Source organism: Dermacentor albipictus, chromosome 6, assembly GCF_038994185.2.
Source record: "Dermacentor albipictus isolate Rhodes 1998 colony chromosome 6, USDA_Dalb.pri_finalv2, whole genome shotgun sequence".
Taxonomy (NCBI): domain Eukaryota; kingdom Metazoa; phylum Arthropoda; class Arachnida; order Ixodida; family Ixodidae; genus Dermacentor; species Dermacentor albipictus.
Genome location: NC_091826.1, coordinates 67,280,129 through 67,298,851, shown reverse-complemented (window position 1 = coordinate 67,298,851; position 18,723 = coordinate 67,280,129). Strand labels below are relative to the sequence as shown.

General features: G+C 45.7%; 1 protein-coding gene across 3 annotated transcripts in view; it reads left to right on the top strand.

The window, feature by feature from the left end:
- The window catches only part of LOC139061140 (ATP-binding cassette sub-family C member 3-like), an 83,563-nt gene that overhangs the window by 15,763 nt on the left and 49,077 nt on the right, over positions 1 to 18,723 (top strand). For all 3 annotated transcript variants that reach the window (XM_070540759.1, XM_070540760.1, XM_070540758.1), the window contains exons 3-10: positions 4,132 to 4,266; positions 5,818 to 5,958; positions 7,284 to 7,418; positions 8,850 to 8,917; positions 11,983 to 12,102; positions 14,507 to 14,635; positions 15,428 to 15,590; positions 16,937 to 17,194. In XM_070540759.1, the coding sequence (XP_070396860.1) occupies positions 4,132 to 4,266; positions 5,818 to 5,958; positions 7,284 to 7,418; positions 8,850 to 8,917; positions 11,983 to 12,102; positions 14,507 to 14,635; positions 15,428 to 15,590; positions 16,937 to 17,194 (1,149 nt within the window). The remainder of the gene's footprint in view (positions 1 to 4,131; positions 4,267 to 5,817; positions 5,959 to 7,283; positions 7,419 to 8,849; positions 8,918 to 11,982; positions 12,103 to 14,506; positions 14,636 to 15,427; positions 15,591 to 16,936; positions 17,195 to 18,723) is intronic.

Genomic DNA, 18,723 nt, shown 5'->3' with positions numbered 1-18,723 from the left:
GATGAATGCAGCGTAATAGCACAAAATCACGCAATGCTTACTCACGAATAAAAGCCGGAGAAGAAAACATGAAAACACAAATACACACAGTTTCTTTTTAGAGAAGGGAATTTAAGGGAAGGAATTCGAGAAGATGCATAGAGATAGACAGTTTTCAAGACGATATATCTAGCATCGCTAGGCATCACTATATATAACCCATAACTACATGGGAGAAGCTAAAACTTCTACAACACATATATGGATTGTGTTTAGACATCTGTATTTGTAGGCTTGGACGAAAGGCTTTATTACGAACCTAAGGCTTTCGTATTATTCTGAGGCCAGAAAAAAAAGTGCCTTTCTATGTAGCTGTTAGTTACAGGCATGTTAGTTATTCCCTCGACAACGTAACATCATTAAACCCTTTCTTAATGTTCACCTCTCAGTATTGCACCATGCTCACCCGAAAATGAGGTGGTTCACATCATTGTGTTCACATCCTGGTGAGAATGAAAGATGTGAAGTAGTTCACAGAGTTCGCTATTGCGCTGCAAACTATCAACAGATTGAATTGTATGCAAGTAGGGCCCATATGCTGCAATAAGCCGTCGAGAATGCAATAAGCTTACGAAAGTTATGCGCTGACTCAATATTAACAGGATCGAACTCCTACACTAGGGGTCTATAAACAATAATTCTGAGAACAGCGACTGCTGTTCAAAGCAGGATTTTGCCCCGACAGGATATCTGTCTGAGCAGCAGGAAATCTTGACTACTTTTACATTTCTTTTTTTTTCAATGTCGTGCGTCTATTTTGCAGCTGCACAGAATGCATTGTCTGTTGTGTGCTGGAATATCATAGTGTCTTACTATCTACTGACACGCCATAACATAATTCCTTGCGTTAGCTTTAGAGCTTTATTAGAGGGTTTAATAGGTCTAATGTGCATTCACAACATTACGGTCTGCGTTATGAAGGCATGTGATGGCGGCTCGAGAATTAGTGGCACTAAATCATTCTTGCACAATGCATATATACAGATACTATCTAGCGCAATGTTGAGAGAAATAAAGCTGTTCGGCGACGGTGGGAGATATCATTCATGATCGCCTAAATTATCGCTTCATCCCGAAGTCCTGCATGGTGAATACGGAAGCCATATATTTATAATGGCACCATCTGTCTGTAACACGTGTGAATGAACTAAGGATATAAGGAACAATCTGGTATAGTACCGGGTGCTGGGCATTAGGCATGTTGCTTTGACGAACGAAGTCACCTTAGATAGATAGAATCGTCTTTATATTGTTGTCGTCTGTTCCCGCCTTCCCGCGTCGAGGATGTAAAGGGCAAGTAAAACGGCATTCAATCATGAATCCTAAAGTTTACCAATAATTACCGATGTTGTCATCGTTTAGGGGAACCTAATATGAATCAAACTTTGGAAACTTAAAGCTAAAGTGACTCAAGCTTTGGGAATTCGCTGTTTTGACAACTTGTCGTGCATGCTGGTGCACTGTATATTTGTTTGCTATTGTCGGGCGTTTTTGCCATTTTTTCAGTCCGAACAAAGCTAAAAATTACATGGGAGCATACAGCACAGTTCGACGTGTTCAGGGGGATTAACTTAAGAGGAAGACATTATCTGTGCAATAGATCGCTATGTTCTTGAATGTAAATAAACACGTGTAAGACGAACAAACTTTCGGAATTATTTACGTCAAGGCTGCAATTCCATTTAAGGCTCAAGCGTTGCATTTTTCCTGCATAACAAAGGCAACGAAGGTGCTCAATTTCTTTTGTTAGAGACAATCATATCAAGAAACAAACAATAAAACTAAAGAAAACTCTTTTTTTTACGGGGTTCTTTGTATGTTCTTTTGTGTGCATGTTGGAAGGTTGAAAGAGAGACTAGCAGCCATGAAGTGACGTCTGCTTAACAGAAATCCCGAGACTAACAAAATTCGGCATAGTCGCCCCCAAAATATGCTGAAAATACATATACGTTCAAATTCAGATTGCTCGAACTGTTTAGGAGCCATTTTGGTAAAACTGCAGAGTGGGACATCAACTTTATTGTAGCAGAACTTAAGAACAGATGACTATAAGGTCGTGCTCGCTTTGAAATTTGGTCTGAGCAGACGTGACTTGACTACTGCTTAGTTTCAACTTCCCAAGCGCAATAAGTGTCCCAAATTCATCAAATAAAAATATTAATTGGTGAATTTTTTAATTAGCTACTTGGGCATTGCGATTTCTCGAGGAGGTGTAACTTGGTTATTTTATGGACTCAACGTGAAAATGCAGAACAGCGCCATATGTCCAAGGCGATTTAAAGAAAATCTTTACAGGCTAAAAGAACGCAAATAACCATTTCCAGTACTTCTTTTAAAAATATTTTTATTAATGTGGGGCCGTATAACGGAAAACTATTCCTATATGTTTTGATTCCAATCTCCTGATGTCAAATTTGCGAAACCGCCGACGCAAGCATCGGGCGGTCACCCGCATGGTGAGCGTCCGATGCTTGCGTAGTTTCCTGAACAAACCAATCGAATGCTCCCCTCCTTCACAGGAGGTCACTTTTGTTTGCTCGAAAAGCGAACATTGCCTGCACTTCGCGGCTTGTCTTATCTAATTGGCTCAAAAGAGGCGAGGAGCATGCTCAAGTGGAGAGGGATTCGATCGGGCCGAGCCACTGCACTGAATATCGATAACCGGATGAAGAGGGTGGTGCCGGCGTCTGCGATTGATACGCTTTCTCTTACTTCGCTTGCGGTGGCTCGTCGACAATCGCGGCGGCATGCAACGGAAGCTTAAGAATGAAGCTAAAACGGATCCTCAGCAAAGAAGAGTTGGCAGAACGAGGTCGTAAACGTGCCGAAAATTCTCGAAAACGTTAAACGGCCACGCAAAAACTTTTATTACACGCAAATAAACCCATGCTCTCCGGCAGGGGCGAGTAGCAAGTGCCGGAGCGACCGGCGGCAGCCATCTTTTATTCCTTTCGAAACGGGGCAGCCTGCGGCTATTCAGAAGAAAATTCAGTTTCGTGCGGTACATTAATGCATCTTTAATGCGTACGCGTAACTTTGACGCGGTAAGCTTTTGCGGTTTTGTGACGTCGCGTGAGAGGCAGGTGAAGTGGGTGCAGCCCGAAAACTTTAGACCAATAGCCGAGGGTTAATGCCGGAAAAGGGGTCGAATCAGAAATAACTATTTTTGTTTTGTTCGGTCAAATTATGCATAACCAGTGTCTACACTTCATATCAGAGGGGGAGCTATCACGTTTTTCCTGACGTCACGTGACAGACAGGTGAAGTGGGGGTGGTCCAAGAAAGCTTTTCACCAATCGCGGTGGGCTGATTTCAGAATTGGAATAGAAAAGCTTGGAATAGTTTTACGTTATAGCGCCCGTGGTGGCATCAGAGACATTTGATTCACCGCTGCATTACGGCGCGAATATCTATGCGTGGTACTCTAACCTCAAATAAGCACGCGTTATTTACGAATTACTGTGCAGCGAAAACTCCTTTTCATTGGAGCATCTTTAAGAAAGTAACGACAAATTGTGCCTGCACGAAACTAAAACGGGCTTTTAAGGAAGAACAACGTGGGCAACTACTCTTGAAGATTTAAGACAACCTACACCCGAGGTGTCGTGTAGTGTGGCACCAAGGAAATATGGTAAGTCGACTGACAAATCTACCCCAGCCAACAATCCCAATGTTGCGCGAAGTAATTTCTACCATTACATATAATGACACCGAAATTACCATGAAATGTGTGTAGGCCGTGACTAATCGGCTACCACAGTGGGCAAACTTAGGACATGGGAGGACAAGACGGAACACAAGATATCGTTTTGTACCGAGCGTGCTAGTGCCAAGAAAACCTTTTTCCGAGTGATTATTTCGTTGGCCCAGACGCCTAGTTACGCACTAACTCTATTAGTAGTTTCCAATGACGCACAGAATGTTGCGCCCGCGGCTAATGCGTGCCTGTGCTGCGGTGCTTACACTATCGTGCAAATCCTGAATACACGTTGTGTTTCAACCATGTGGTTTTGCAACGAAATGCTACGAAAATACAACTTCGGCGTGGCTGATTTTTCAAAAATCTTTTCTTTCTGCCTTTCTCCGCGTCAGCTCTTCAACGTGGGATCTTCGGTGACCTCGATACGGCAGGGCGTGTACATGGTGCGACAGAAGGAAAATCTGTTCGACATCTGTCCCGGCAGCACGAGGACCGCGGCTTCCAGCTTCGCCAGTTCAGCGGTCCTGGTGAGTGAGCCTGTCTACCGCTTAGAGATTGACGCCTATCACACCGAGCATGCTGTCATCCGCATAGATGAAGCAAGAGACGTGCAACTAAAAAGGAATAAGTCCTTGGCCATGTTCCACAAGCCGGTCCTTCGAGCACCTGAAGGGCAGCCAACGGATACTCTGAGGTCATCTTTATTGTACGCTCAGAAAATAGGTGCGATGAGGACGCTATATAAAATATGACCTAGTTATAAAATCGTCGCTATTACCGTCATCTGAGGCAAAGGGCGGAACTGACAGAGGAACACAGAAGCGTCCATCGCTGAGGGAGTGGTGAGGGGGGAGGCTGCTAGTTATGACAGGAGGGCACACAACAGCGGTCACTTCATTCATGGTTCTTGCTGTAGTGCTGGATTGTGACGCTTTATTCACTTGTTGCGTCCATGATTACAACTAGCGGCGAAGCCGGTCCCAACGCGCTTTTCTTCCCTTCCAGAGACCCATGATTATGGGTTTAATGCAGTAGCACTGTCACCGTCGTTAACTTAGGCTGAAAGATCTACGAATCATTTTTCAAGCCTGCAAACAATAATGAGTATCTGAAATACCGTGTTCACTGCTTAGTATACCAGAACTCCTGTGTGAGGGACAGCTCCGTGCTCCTATTCAACAGTTCATCGCTTACGTCGCGATCCTTCCCCTGTGTAATCACACGAATTCCCCTAATAGACAAAACGATGAGAAAAACGAGATCAAGGTGAAAGCAGGAGCCAACATTTCACCAAGTGTACTAGTCCTCTTCAAGACCTTGAAGCATACAAGTCCACTTTGTTCTGGTTTTGCTCATCGTCTTGAACTTCCATCTCCCGACTTCACCCTGGTTTCCTCAATAAAAAAAAGGAACCAGGCTGTGCAATTAGAAGTGGCCAAGAAGGGTACCATTATTTTTCTAATTTATGTTTTGTAGAGGTCGCCCTATTTCTTCTCCGTGAACACTTATTCACTGTAGCCCAAAGCAGTCAGGTAATTTTGAGAACGTAGCTTCATGTTACTGAGGCTGGACGGAGACACAATTGCGTGTCGTCAAAAATTTTGTGGCTTTCTCACGGGGCCTTCTTGTCACCGAAAACAAGAAACTGAGAGGCTTGTCAGACGAAATCTGCTTTCAGCTTCAAAGGAAGTGCAGTTTGCTTCTTCCTTTATTGCGATAAACATAACTAGCCACAACCAACTGGTGCATGAACCAGCGACAGTTCTTGGTACTGTAGCAGTCATTGTAAGCTGCTGTTCCGTCCTGTCTTTCGATCAGATGTCATACTCTGGCATACGAACATACTTCCCTGGTAAGCGTTACCCACTTCATATTACTGTTCAGTAATATAAAGTAATATGTTCACTAATAGGTCAGTAATGTCTTCAAGCCCAAAATCATTTGTAGAGTGCACTTGAAAATGTAATCTCCAAATAGTGCTGGGTGCGATGCTCTAGTTCCTTGCGTTACATGCAATGGAGAAAGGGGGGGGGGTCTGTCTTCGCAGCCGGGTGTGACTGGAAGTCTGTCTTGCGCAGGTGACACTGAGCTGCGCGTCAGCGTGGCGAAACAAGCATGGACTGCCCTGCTCAGCCTACATCTGGTGCGTGCTGGGCCTCTTGGCTACGGCCGCCATGATTGACGCCGTAGCCCTGGCACAACACCTGTGGTCCCTGGAGGTGAGACATTCATCGCGTCAGGATACAGCCGAGTGATATAAATAATATATACCGTAATTTTCGTAGGAAAAAAAATGAAGAGCGTACATTGGTTGCATGCTACCAGTGCTAACATGTGCGGCAGAAGCTCGGAGGTTTAGAAAGAAGCTTGACAAAAGCTAAGGACCACGCAAGGAATATAACGAAAAATAACATGCCCACCATTAAGGAAGAAGAAAATAACGGTGTGGATTAGACAACAGAGGGGTGCGGACATTAGGAACACAAAAATGCACTTCGGCAGGTCACGTAATGCGTAAGGTCCGTAATCGATGGTTCATCAGAGTTAAGAATGGGTGCCAAAAGAACCTAGAAAGCGCACTCTAGCACGGCAGTGAACGAGACAGTCTAGTAGCATTAGGAAATTTGCAGGCATACGCTGAGGTTAGCTGCTAGGAGACAGGGGCAATCGAAAATCGCTGGAAGCACCCTTCGTCCTGTAATGGACGTGAATGTGATGATGACTGTTATTATTAATAATATGATTATTAATATGTGATTTTTGTTACGTGGAAGAGGGGTTTGGTGCTTTGCTTCCTGAACAAGAAAAATAACCCTACGAGGTAGCTGGGAGTAAGGGTGCATGCTCATCCGGGATTCTGCTCCATACCTTGCGTATGGTATAGGAGGAGGGGTGTTGCAAGCTGCACGGAGAGACAAGTTTCTAACTTCCGGTAACTGCTGCCCCCAAGTACATCAGTTGCAGCGAGACAAAAGTAAATGTGTGGGACAGAGAGGGTTAGAGGAAAAAAATTATTTCAATCTGGACTACATGTCCAGAGCCTCCTCCTATGAAAGCACAGTCGTGTAACTTCGCTAGCCAGACCAAGCACGTTGGCCAGCGTGACCATGCAACTAACACTTTCTGGTGCGGTCACGGTGTCTGGTAACCTCTACTTCAGCTCTTTTGGTGGTCACTTTGTTCTATAGGCTGAAATGCATTACCGTGTCTCATTCTCAGTTCCTTCGCCCTCCCAATAAACACGAGAGTTGCGGAGTCAACGCTCGGGCTCCGAGGCTTGAAGAAACACATACATACGCAGAGTCAGCTACGACAAAGATACTGGGTAATTATTTAAACTGATAAAAAAAGGGCTGCAGTCGAACCGCAGTTTAGGAGCTCAAATATATGATCACGATAACAAAAGGGGGTAAAAGATGGGTCGGGCGTTAGCACTTGTATTCTATAGCACTACGCAACTTTTCGGTGCCAATGAGCTCCATAATTGCTCTTTCTTGATTATTTTATATCGATCCAGCTGATCTTTCTATACCTGTCGCTGCAGAGGATGGTCTTGTCTGACTTCAACTACCAACGCGGCGTAGTTCTCGTCGAGGTGCTGGCCGTCTTCTTTCTACTGGGCTCGTTCCTTTCTACTGGTCTTCGAGACCGCATCGTCTTCAAAAGACACGACCACAAGGTAGGAGTAGCGCGTGAATTAGATGGAAATTAGGCTTAACGAAATTAGGCGGAATTAGGCCTTGTGTTGTCCAATAGTACGTCTGTGCAAGTGGAGCTTTGTCGGGAAACAGGAGAATGAGGTCTTGTCTGGCCATGGTGGCGCTGGATTGTAACAGTGCTCGCATTCAACGGAGGCAATAGTTTGGCGTGCCCGCTTTTGTTTTAAATGCCTTCATCTCGTATCCGTGTGGTTTGGTTATCTATAGTAGGTGACAACCTGAATGTAAGAGGCTGTGTGTGCGCTGTTCACCCCAAATACAATGTACATAGATGCTCCTGTCGACTGCGTTCGCTTATTTCCGTGACGAGTACCTTTTTCCCAACTGTTGACCGCTATTTTTCTCGTAGCGGTTTTGCGTGTTCAGAGCGGCTATTTTCAGCACAGATCTACCTTTGTGTCGTAGGTTTTAGGATGAAACCTGGGCGTCTTGTCCTATTTTACGACTTATCCTGGTATCGATGTTCAACCAAAGGTGGCATTCTCGTTTGAAACAGCGAGCTTTTATTTTCTATGGAGCGTAACATTTAGACGAATAGAGCCAAAATAATCTATGCTGTGAGCATATACTCCAGCTGGGTCAACTTTCTTTCACAGGTGAAGGGCAGACGCAGAACGCCCTTGTTGGTGGGGTTCGTCCTTTGTCACGGATTACGTTGTCGGCGACAACCTAAGAGTTACACTCAAGCACCTCCCGCGCAATCGCAGTGCACCTCCTTTTCACGTCCGAATGAGAGCCAGGGCAGATGGAATTCGCTTACAGTTTAATGACTTCGCTCTGCTATCGCAAATGCTGGGCTAATTGGAAAATAAGGGCTGGTTGCCTAACGCTAAACTATTCCCTTTGGCTGAGCACGAACATCGCGAACACCCGCAAAATATATTACGACAGCTTGGCTTCATTCTAAATCTAGTGACGTAAAGAGAAATCTTTTGGGAGACAGCAGCCGTTTGAGAACCGCAAGACCAGTTCAAGTCACGGAAACAAGCGAACCAGATTGTATGGCACGTACGTGCAAATGTTGTTTAGGGTGAACAGCATACATATCACATTATTTATTCTTAGTTTGTCACCGACTATAGTTTATAAGTTAACATACAACGCCCGTAAGCTGACAACTTCGCTTGCCGATTCTTCATTCATACGTTACCCCACAAATCCGATGTTCGGAGAGAGATACCGCAACATTCCGGAACTCTAGCGGTAAGCAACTTTCTCGAACAAAGGATGCACTAAACAAAATTCTCCTTAAAGTGTGCTTCCCAGTAGGTTGAGCGTGTTATGACGTGCTACCGTGGACGAGAAGTCACAGTTCGTAGCTGAGGCATGGCTGTTAATCATGTATGCGACCAAAGGTCATCATCTTGCCCTTGCTTTCTCTATTTATGCAGTCTAAGGAGCGAGTCCATGACGACACATCTTCGCCGTTCGGCGTCTTCACATGCTGGCCGCTACGCACGTGAGTGCAATTATTTTTAATGCGGTAGCATAAGGAGTGTCAAAGTGGAAAATTGCGTGTGCGTGTCTGAAGGGTTGTAAGCCGGCCGCGTGGTTATATATATATATATATATATATATATATATATATATATATATATATATATATATATATATATATATATATATATATATATATATATATATATATATATATATATATATATATATAACACATCCCATCATAAGAAGCCTACAACCAAAGACACCAAGGACATTGGGGAAATTACTTGTACTTAGTGATTCAATGAAAGAAATGATGAATTGATGGCATGAAAGCGAATGAAAAAACTTGCAGCAGGTGGAGAACGATCTCACGTCTTCGCATTACGCGTGTGATGCTCTAACCAATTGAGATACCGCGGCGCCGTTTGCGCATCCACTTTCTTGGGTAATCATGTTTTTACTAGAACTAACCCTGGGAGTGTTAGCCAGCGCCACCACTCGGAAACCTTGACGGCTGATATCAGTCAGCTGTACTTCCTTCGCTCCTCGAAGAGGCAGGACGTGCGTGTGCTACGGCATGACGCTCTGCACTGTGGCGAATAGGTTTTAAATCATAGATCCGGGACCTCAAAGAGGTGCGGCGTAATGGTAACGCATTTCCGCGGCATTCATCGCTAAATCGCCAGTGCACTTCTTTATTGCCATAGCAATCATAATATATGGAAACTCGACATTCGTTCGCGCCGCCGTGCTGTGCCGGTATCGACGGCACAAGCGGTGCGCGAAAGGCGTTGCAAGGCCTTCAGAGGGGAGAGAGACGCGCGTTGTGTCTTGTTGCAAAAGAAATTCGCAGTTCCGCCGGAAAGACGAAGCATCGATTGCGATAGCAAATTAGTGGATAGCTGTAAGAAGCACGCACAGTACTTTTATAGGCCGTATAAACTTGTATACGTTCATTTACTAACTAAATTAACAATGATAGAATGCGTAAGCGTGACTCAACGAGGCAGTAGAAAAGACACACAGACACAGCACTGTCTGAGTGTCTGCTTCTTTCTACGCCCTTGTTCAGTCACGCTTGCACAATTTATCATGGATTCAAACCAACTAGCCGGTCAACGTGTTCTAACTAAATTAACCAGCATGGTGTCACATGCGCACAGGTACACATGAACACACATCGCTCGATGACAGCGCAAACTGTTTGTGAAAACGCTGGAGTTACGAATCACAGCAGCAGCCACGAGCCGTACGAAACGTCGAAAGCACAGCGCATACGAAGCTACCGGCACTACGTGCACTCTATAAGCATCGCAGATCGCTTTGAAGATGAGGCCTGCACGGTCGCCCACTTTAGCCATGTCACACACCGCTTTCAAGACACACGAGCGCCAGCAACGCGTCCCTACGACGTCCGCCAAAGGCATTTACTACGGCGTCCGCGATTCGCGTGACCAACGCCGTAGTAGTCGCCGCGGTTGTATCCACTCTGTACGGAGCGGCAGGCGAGGAGGACATCGAGGGACCGTAGCAGCCACCGGAGAAGAACGCCCCTCCTCTCTCACATGAACCTCCTTGCCTCGCCCACATCAATACGAACACTTCAAACGAAGGAGCAGTGAGAGGCCTCTCTGTCCAGCTCGGACCTGACAACCCAGCGCAGCCTGGTACAGCAGGCAAGGGCAGCAGCACAGGCCCCAGGGGCCCTGAAATGAGTTCTCCATCCGCCGCCCAAGTCTTCGACAACTACTTCTTTCCCTTCGAAATAAATGTTTCTACTACTACTACTACTACTGCTACTACTACTACTACTACTACTACTACTACTACTACTACTACTACTCGCGCACATCAGGAGAGGGCACGCATCCGAGCCGCGTTTCTCGCTCACGCACGCTAGATTGGATTGAACCGCATTCTCTGGCTCACCTTCACACGCTTTCACTCACACGGAAACTCACGGCGACGGCGACCGGCGACACTGACGGCGACGCCGATGGCTGAAATCCGCCTGGAGTGTCCATATAATTACTATCGCAATAAAACGACGTTGCCAAGTGCACGCACCTTCACGCTGCGTTTAAGGGGCCCTGCAGCGGAGTCAGGGACGCGCCTTCGCTGTTAGCACGGTCGTTGTAAGCGCAAACACAAGAGCCTTGCCGCAGAGCAGGTGTGCTCATATATCACATCGTGGTGCACACAGTGGTCTGAGCGGACCACTGGGACAGTGCACTTCAAGTTACAAACGCTAATGTCTTTTTTTTTTTCCTTCGGTCTCTTCTCGTGCGCCCGCGAGGCGCGGCAGCCGCAATGCCTCTGGTGCCGCTCTCCATCACGACTCCGTTTTGATGTGCCTCCAGGGCAACACTAACAATCCTATCTCTAACAACGCTAGCTATCGTATTCAGTGCTTCGCCTTGAATTAAACTGCCAATGTTTTTTTTTTATTTTATTTTTACACTGTAGCGGACCTTGGACAATGTGTACAGATGAGCGCCTACGCTGTCTGGTAACAAATTTCAAGATTAGTTTTCCCTATTTTGCGCAGAAAAAAAAGGAACAAGCACATCCAACGCACGGGTTGCAATATATATGAGAGAGAGAGATAATATTTAATGGCAGAAAGGTGGAGAGGCCGGCCTGAGTGAAATGCCTCTAGCCTGCTACTCCACGCTGGGGAAGTGGTGTGGGGAATAACAGACACAGGATGTGAAGAGGAAGGAAGGTGGTGAAGCGAAGCTTAAGCAAACCGGTTGAGTAAATGCTTTACAACTGACCCCAATGCGCACAATGTTTTGTCGTATACGACGTGTAATATCTCACGGAATGGCGACAGCCTAAATGGCGAGTCGGCGCACGCATCATGCGGAAGGCATCAATTCGACTCCTGCACATACGCAAATGTATCTCTTCGACCGCTTTCATTTCCTTTTACGGTATTGTTTTTTACACATGAGTTAACCATAACAATTAATGTCCCCTATGATTTCCCTCACTTCATTGTCTCTTTGTTGTCATCGTTGTGACTGACCAAAAACAATCGAGTCCCTCGAATCTGCTCGCGATTATTTTCCCTCGCAGCCACCTGGCCAACGTCGTGCTTCGCTCGAAGGCCGTCATGGAGGACCTACCCCTGCTGCCGCACAGATTCAAGTGTGGTCAGCTGCTGCTGCTGTTCAGCGCTCACTTGTCGGTAGGATGGTGAGTTTTCCTCTCAACATAAATCGCACAGCAGCGTTCCAGCTTCGGCGTGACGGCTGTGTGGAAAGATCACACACCGCTTTCAAGACACGAGCGCCGGCAACGTGCCCCTACGGCGTCCGCCAAAGGCATCTACTACGGCCTAGTGCCTGCTCCTAGCCACATTCTTGCTCCAAACGCTGCAGCAAGCACCAATTCGTAAGCCCACGTCTGCCTACAAAGAAAGTGGCAAATAATCTCTGTGCGAATTCTAAGCGTTGAATGCTATTTGTGTCCTCAACTCAATCTTAGCACTAGCCTTCGTCGTGCACCGAAGCGTGTGTGCTGCGAATATGTATAAAATTAAGTACTCTGAATATTTCTAAAGGCGTAAAAGCCGACACCACAAGCTCACGAGGAGTTGCAGTCACTTGTGCACGTAACATCATAACAATCTAACAGTCGCGGGTGTCGTCTGTGTTAGATTGGTATGTCTATGTCTATGTCTTTCTGTCTCGTATTGTTAGTATACTGTGAACCTGTACTGAAAATCCGAAATCAATACAGTGCAGCAAGTGGCATGGCGGCGTAGTACCACGGCGGAGATCAAATACGTTCATAGGAGTACATTTCTTTAATAGCAAAGTAAAGCGCTAGAATTTTTGCATTAGCCGTAGCAAGGGGCTGGGGGCGGGGTGGGGGGGGGGCGAGATATGGCAACTATCGAATAATCTCGTTGACGTGCGTGTACATCTACCTGTTTCATCCCATTATCTTAAAGTGGCGCTGAAAACCGCAGATTACAAAAACCTGTGCAACTGCAGCAGACGATATGCCTCCTCTAGTGAAAACTAAAGCAAGCATAATTTGTTAAGTCAGTCATGTACTTAACCAGTATGAGGCCAACGTTAGAGCATGGTAAAACAAGCCCATTCGTACTACATTAATCAACCAAAGCAAGAAAGTTCTAGGAAAGCCTCGAGGTTCAATATAAGGTGGTATTTCCGAACAAATTGTGTTAACAAAATTTTATGCGTGCTTGAATTAGCTGTATTATAGTAAGGTTGAAATCTGCGGAGACTGATTGCTTTCCTTACTGTCCAAAGGCTGCTTGAAAGTCCGTATCATATTAAATATTATTCTGCGGGAAAGCACTAATCACATATTGAAGTTTTCTTCATGGACAAAAATCGAATTAAACTGTTTACCTTTGAAAGTTCCAGAATGCTGAGATGGCAAAACAGTTCTGCGAAACTCCACAAGGTGGAGGAAAGTACGTGAAAGCGAAAAATTGACATACACCTGAATTGTAGCACGATGCTACAAAGGAAACCCATATGGATTTCTCAGAAAGAAACCACTGCCGTTGAAAAAAAATTCGTCCTGGTCCGGGACTCGAAGCCGGGACCAAAGCCTTTCCGGAGTGGTCGCCCTACCATGTGAGCCAACCAGGAGGCTAGCTGGTCACAGAGCGAGGGCGAATTAATTCACAACTAGAGGCATTCTTGCAGTGCCTCAAGTTCAAATTTTAGCACGTGTGGATATCTATCGATGCACAAAGCAAAGGAGTACGTTATGATGGGCAGACGATGCGATGAAGTTGTGGAGGCGTGCAAAATTTTGGCTAGGGGAATAATAATAATAATAATAATAATAATAATAATAATAATAATAATAATAATAATAATAATAATAATAATAATAATAATAATAATAATAATAATAATAATAATAATAATAATAATAATAATAATAATAATAATAATATAAACAATAATAATAATAATAATAATAATAATACAGCCAAGTCACTTTCGTGAAGGTGCAAGACGTGACAAAACTTCATATTCGATGAAATCAGACGCACACCAACCTATTCACTATTCGAGAGAAAGGGCAGTGCATGCCCTCCCATCAAATGTGCATCTGCGATTTAATATATGAAAACGACGATAAAAGAACAAAACACCAAGATTTTAACAAACTACATCCGTAATTTAATGATTAGGGGTAAAGCGAGAGGAGATTGCTCACTTGAGGTCGGACTAAATAACATGTTTCAGAGAAAAGAGAAGTACGAAATAATATTTACAGAACATTTACAATAACTGTAGCGGCTGACAAGGGGGTAGTTAGCTCACGAAGTTAACAGCGTTATCTCCGGACTAACCTTAAACGTCTTCTTCGTCAGCCGGTCGCAATATTAAACCAACGTGAGGCGGACCTACTTCGATAAGTCATATCCTATCCCTTGGGCGTCGAAGCCCGCAAAAAGTATTTGCTCCGGCTTCAACTCTGCGTATCTATTGAAAAAAAGAAAAGGCAAATCCTGCCTCTACTTTGGCATACCTATTCATGCCGGTGCACTAGACCAAATAACGTTTGTTGACTTTCAGACTGTTTCAGACTCTTTTTCCCACCGCAGGCAAAAGGCGACATCCACCGGCCGTTTTGTCGCCACGATCATGCGTGTGCTCTGGATTGACGTCATGTGGACAGTCGTAAGCACGCTCACCTACTTCGGCTGCGTGATCATCAAGGTGCCGATTCTCGAGTGAGTGAATCTCGGATGACCAGTCCTCCACGATTGACCACTCCTGCCCGGAAACAATCCTAGACGTCACTAAGGGATGAATAGTTAATGTCTAAGCAGAACATTGTTCTGATGCTATAGTCTCTGCACACCTACTGCGGCAACAACCGTAGCGTTAACGCGACGCAAGTGAAGAACAGTGCTAGGAGGAACGCAATACGCTATGTCTCCTTTCTTGTTCGTCCCGTGAAATTTCTTGCGTTCGTCTCGTTGGCACTGCGGTTATTGGTTTGTGTTGGTTCTTTCTTTTTTCCATCTTTCAGTTTGCCTAAATTATAAGAGGTCGCTCTATGGTAAAACCGGAAATATGCAGCACCACTCAATACTCACAATAGGAAATTATCCTAATCACCTCGCAATTGTGAGGGCCTGTCAATGGACGTAAAATGTGCAATGAGAAATTATGATCACATTAGAATAGGTATGTCCAACAGTGGAGCCAAGCGGGTTTACTCTGCTGAAAAGTCATCCAGAAATATCATGCCAGAAGCCAATAACCCTGGACCTATTTTCCTTTTTTAAAATTATTTCTCACGTCATGGCTGGCGCCACTAACTCGAATGAAACTTCTGGGGGGAAAATCCCTGAGGAAGAGGCTATTGTGTGAGCTTCTCGCCTTTGCAGTTTGCATGCATGCGTTTTATTTGCAGTTTGCAAATAAAATATGAAGGCACGATACGTCGCTCCCATGCTGTGCAAATGCGCATGTAACACCCGAAAAGGCGGAACACTCCTCACTGAGGGCATGCGCAGGTCGCTTATCGAGGCGCCCAGCTACTGGCCCAGGGCCACGTCGGCGGTGCTGTTCGCGGCTGCCTCGGTGGCAGACCTGCTGCTGTGCTCCTACCAAACGCACGTGGCGCTGCGCCTATGCATGCGTGTGCGTTCCATGCTCCAGGCGGCCATCTTCGAAAAGGTACAATTGTTCATCCACGGTGGTATACGTTACACTGTGTTACCTGCCCATTACGCGACTTACGCGAAGCGTTATGCAGGCGGCAGCCACTACAACTAAACGCGGTAATAGCAAACTTCATCGTCATCGTCATCATCTAATTTACATTCATCCACTGCATGAGAAAGGTCTTATTTCAACAATCTCAAACTGTTCCTGGTTTGCGCCATCCGATTCTATTTTATGCCCTGCGAATTTTTTAATTTCACGACGTGATTCTCTCTGGGTGAATCGGTGAATTCTCACTGGGTGAATCGCTTCGTATTTCGTTAGAATCTGCTCAATGATCTTCGGACTGCCGCTTACAGACGCCTCATATGGTTGGTAGTACTTGCTCCGGTATGTTCTGCTTAGGCAGCCAGCTCGAGCCTTACATAGGAAGGCACTGCCCTTTGTGTTATCGTACAGAGTTTCCCTTCTCATTTCTTTCTTCCCGTTATTGTAAACGCCACCACCACGACCCGCGATGGTCGCGCCATCTTTCAGCTCATTCCACAAGGCCGCGCGTCATTCCGCGGTGTTGGGCGAACACAGGTGGCATGTCATTAGCGATTTATTCATTCATTCATTTATTTATTTATTTATTTATTTATTTATATTAAGGATGATCAGCGAGAAGGATAAGGTTTCTGCCGAATGTAGGTTGCTGTAGTAGGTGGTTGCTGTAAAAAGAAATAAAAATGACTGTGGCTTAGGTAAGGTTAAGCCCAGGATGCGAAGCATACTAGCCTTTATTTTAGTTGTTGAACCACTGTTTAGCCTGGTGAACTGCTGTTGCTTGGCTATATTTGGTTCGGCTAGACGAAGAAACAACTCATGCGTTACTCTGCTTCGCCTTCAAGAGTGGAACGCGACAGCGTTCCCGTCGACCCGCCATTACAATGGGCTACGGCGCAGCGACTACGCGCCCCGCATTGGACGCGGTGAGAGTCGAGCAACGCAGCGTTCGGCGCGGCAATGAAATGTGCGCCTGAGCAAGCGACGCACGCCTGAGCGTTAGAAACAGCTCGTTTCTAAGGCAACACCGCATTCACTAGAGGCGCTTTTGTACCGCTTTGAAGCATCGTACTCGTGGCTCAGTGGTAGCGTCTCCGTCTCACACTCCAGAGACTCTGGTTCGATTCCCACCCAGCCCATCTTGCAAGAGCTGAGCCAAAGCCATTTCTCCTCTGTCGTGACGTCACGGTGTCACGTGGTATTGAAGGCGACACCGCCGCGCCTGAGGAGCTGGGTTGAGCTCTCGTAATATGCTTCGCATAAAAACGATCTTTGCAATGCCAATTTTCTCCGGCTTACCGTCGTCGCAGATGACACGCCTGTCGCCGTCCGCCCTGACTCGCAACCCGTCTGGCTACGTGGTCTCCGTGCTGGGCGTGGACTGCATGCAGCTGGGGGCCAGCATGCTGCAGTTCCCGCTTCCCGTGATTGGCTCACTGTGCATGCCGTTCGTGCTGTGGCTGCTCGCCATTCGCGCCGGGACCGTGCCGGCGCTAGGATGCGCGGTGTGGCTCATGATCGTCCTCTTCCTGCCCTTCCCGACGTCGGTGCTGCAGGACGCGCTGTGGGTAAGGAGTGAGTGATAATAATAATATTTGGGGTTTTACGTGCCAAAACCACTTTCTGATTATGAGGCACGCCGTAGTGGGGGACTCCGGAAATTTTGACTACCTGGGGTTCTTTAACGTGCACCTAAATCTAAGTACACGGGTGTTTTCGCATTTCGCCCCCATCGAAATGCGGCCGCCGTGGCCGGGATTCGATCCCGCGACCTCGTGCTCAGCAGCCCAACACCATAGCCACTGAGCAACCACGGCGGGTATGGAGTGAGTGATTGAAGTGAGTGAGTGAGTTAGTGATCCCTACTTCAATTTCGAAACTTGCACTACTCAGAATGTTGGTCCCAGCTATGACCGCTGGATACATGACAACAGATTGACAATTCATACACAACACAGGCCTCACAGCACACATATAATACACATATATGCTTCAAGAATTATGCCTTGAGGGCAAGCCTTCATCGCAATAAAAAAAAAAAACGTTCCGCCCTTCCGCGATCTTCGCCCACTCGAAGTGAACATTAGACAAGAAACAAATTATACCTGCGTATTCCTTGTTGACACAGGTCAACGTTGTTTTGTCCCTACCACATGGTATTCATATAGGGCACTTCCCTCAAATACCAATTAGCCATCACCTAAAGTAGCGTAAAGTGTTCTTGCGAAAGTCGCGGCACTAATTTGTTAAAATATTGCTGCCGTTCTTCGAGATGTCGCTTAATGGCCCGCCTGCTAGCTCTGCCAATAAAGTGTCTGCCCCGGAAAGGCGCGAGTGACACCTTGAAACTATGGAATAAGACGATCTTCTTTTGATTATTCTTATTTTTTAACTGCGAAGCTACCTTTCTAAATAGCCTGTATGAGTTTCAGTTGTAGCTCCGTGCTAATGTCGATTTTATTTTATCTTATTTATCTGTACATACTGCAGCCCCATATGAGGGCTACTGCTGAAGTGGGTAAAAACAGTGGTGAACAAAAAAATAAAGTGATATCAACAATGACTCTTACAACATTTGTACTACAGTCAAAGAACTGGAAAACCGCTTTTATTGATTCTTAAAAGCACCGAAACAGCGAAATACATACACCTAAAGTATAAACTAGACCTAATTTAAGTAGTTACACATACTGGTTTTCATAGAAAGCACTTTCGAATTCGCTTATGGGGAGTGAACGAAGGCAGCCAGGTAAGGAATACCATACTTCTATTGTGCGGGGAAAGAAGCTGTACTTGAAAGTATTTGTACGAGCACAGAAATGGTTAATATTAAGCTCGTAGAAGTTACACGTGCAACGAAGGCTTGGTGAAAGATATGCAAGCTGTGTTGGAAATACGATAGGACTTGGTAATTAAACTGTGCAATAATTTTAATGATTCCACATCACGACGCACTGAAAGTAATGTTAGTTTCAGCGTAGAAAGGGTAGACGAGGGTGAGAAATAGCGGTGAAAAATGAAACAGACGGCTTTTTTTCTGAACCACTTCTAGTTTGATAAAGTTATTTCGGTTATCAGACTGGCGCCAACATCGATA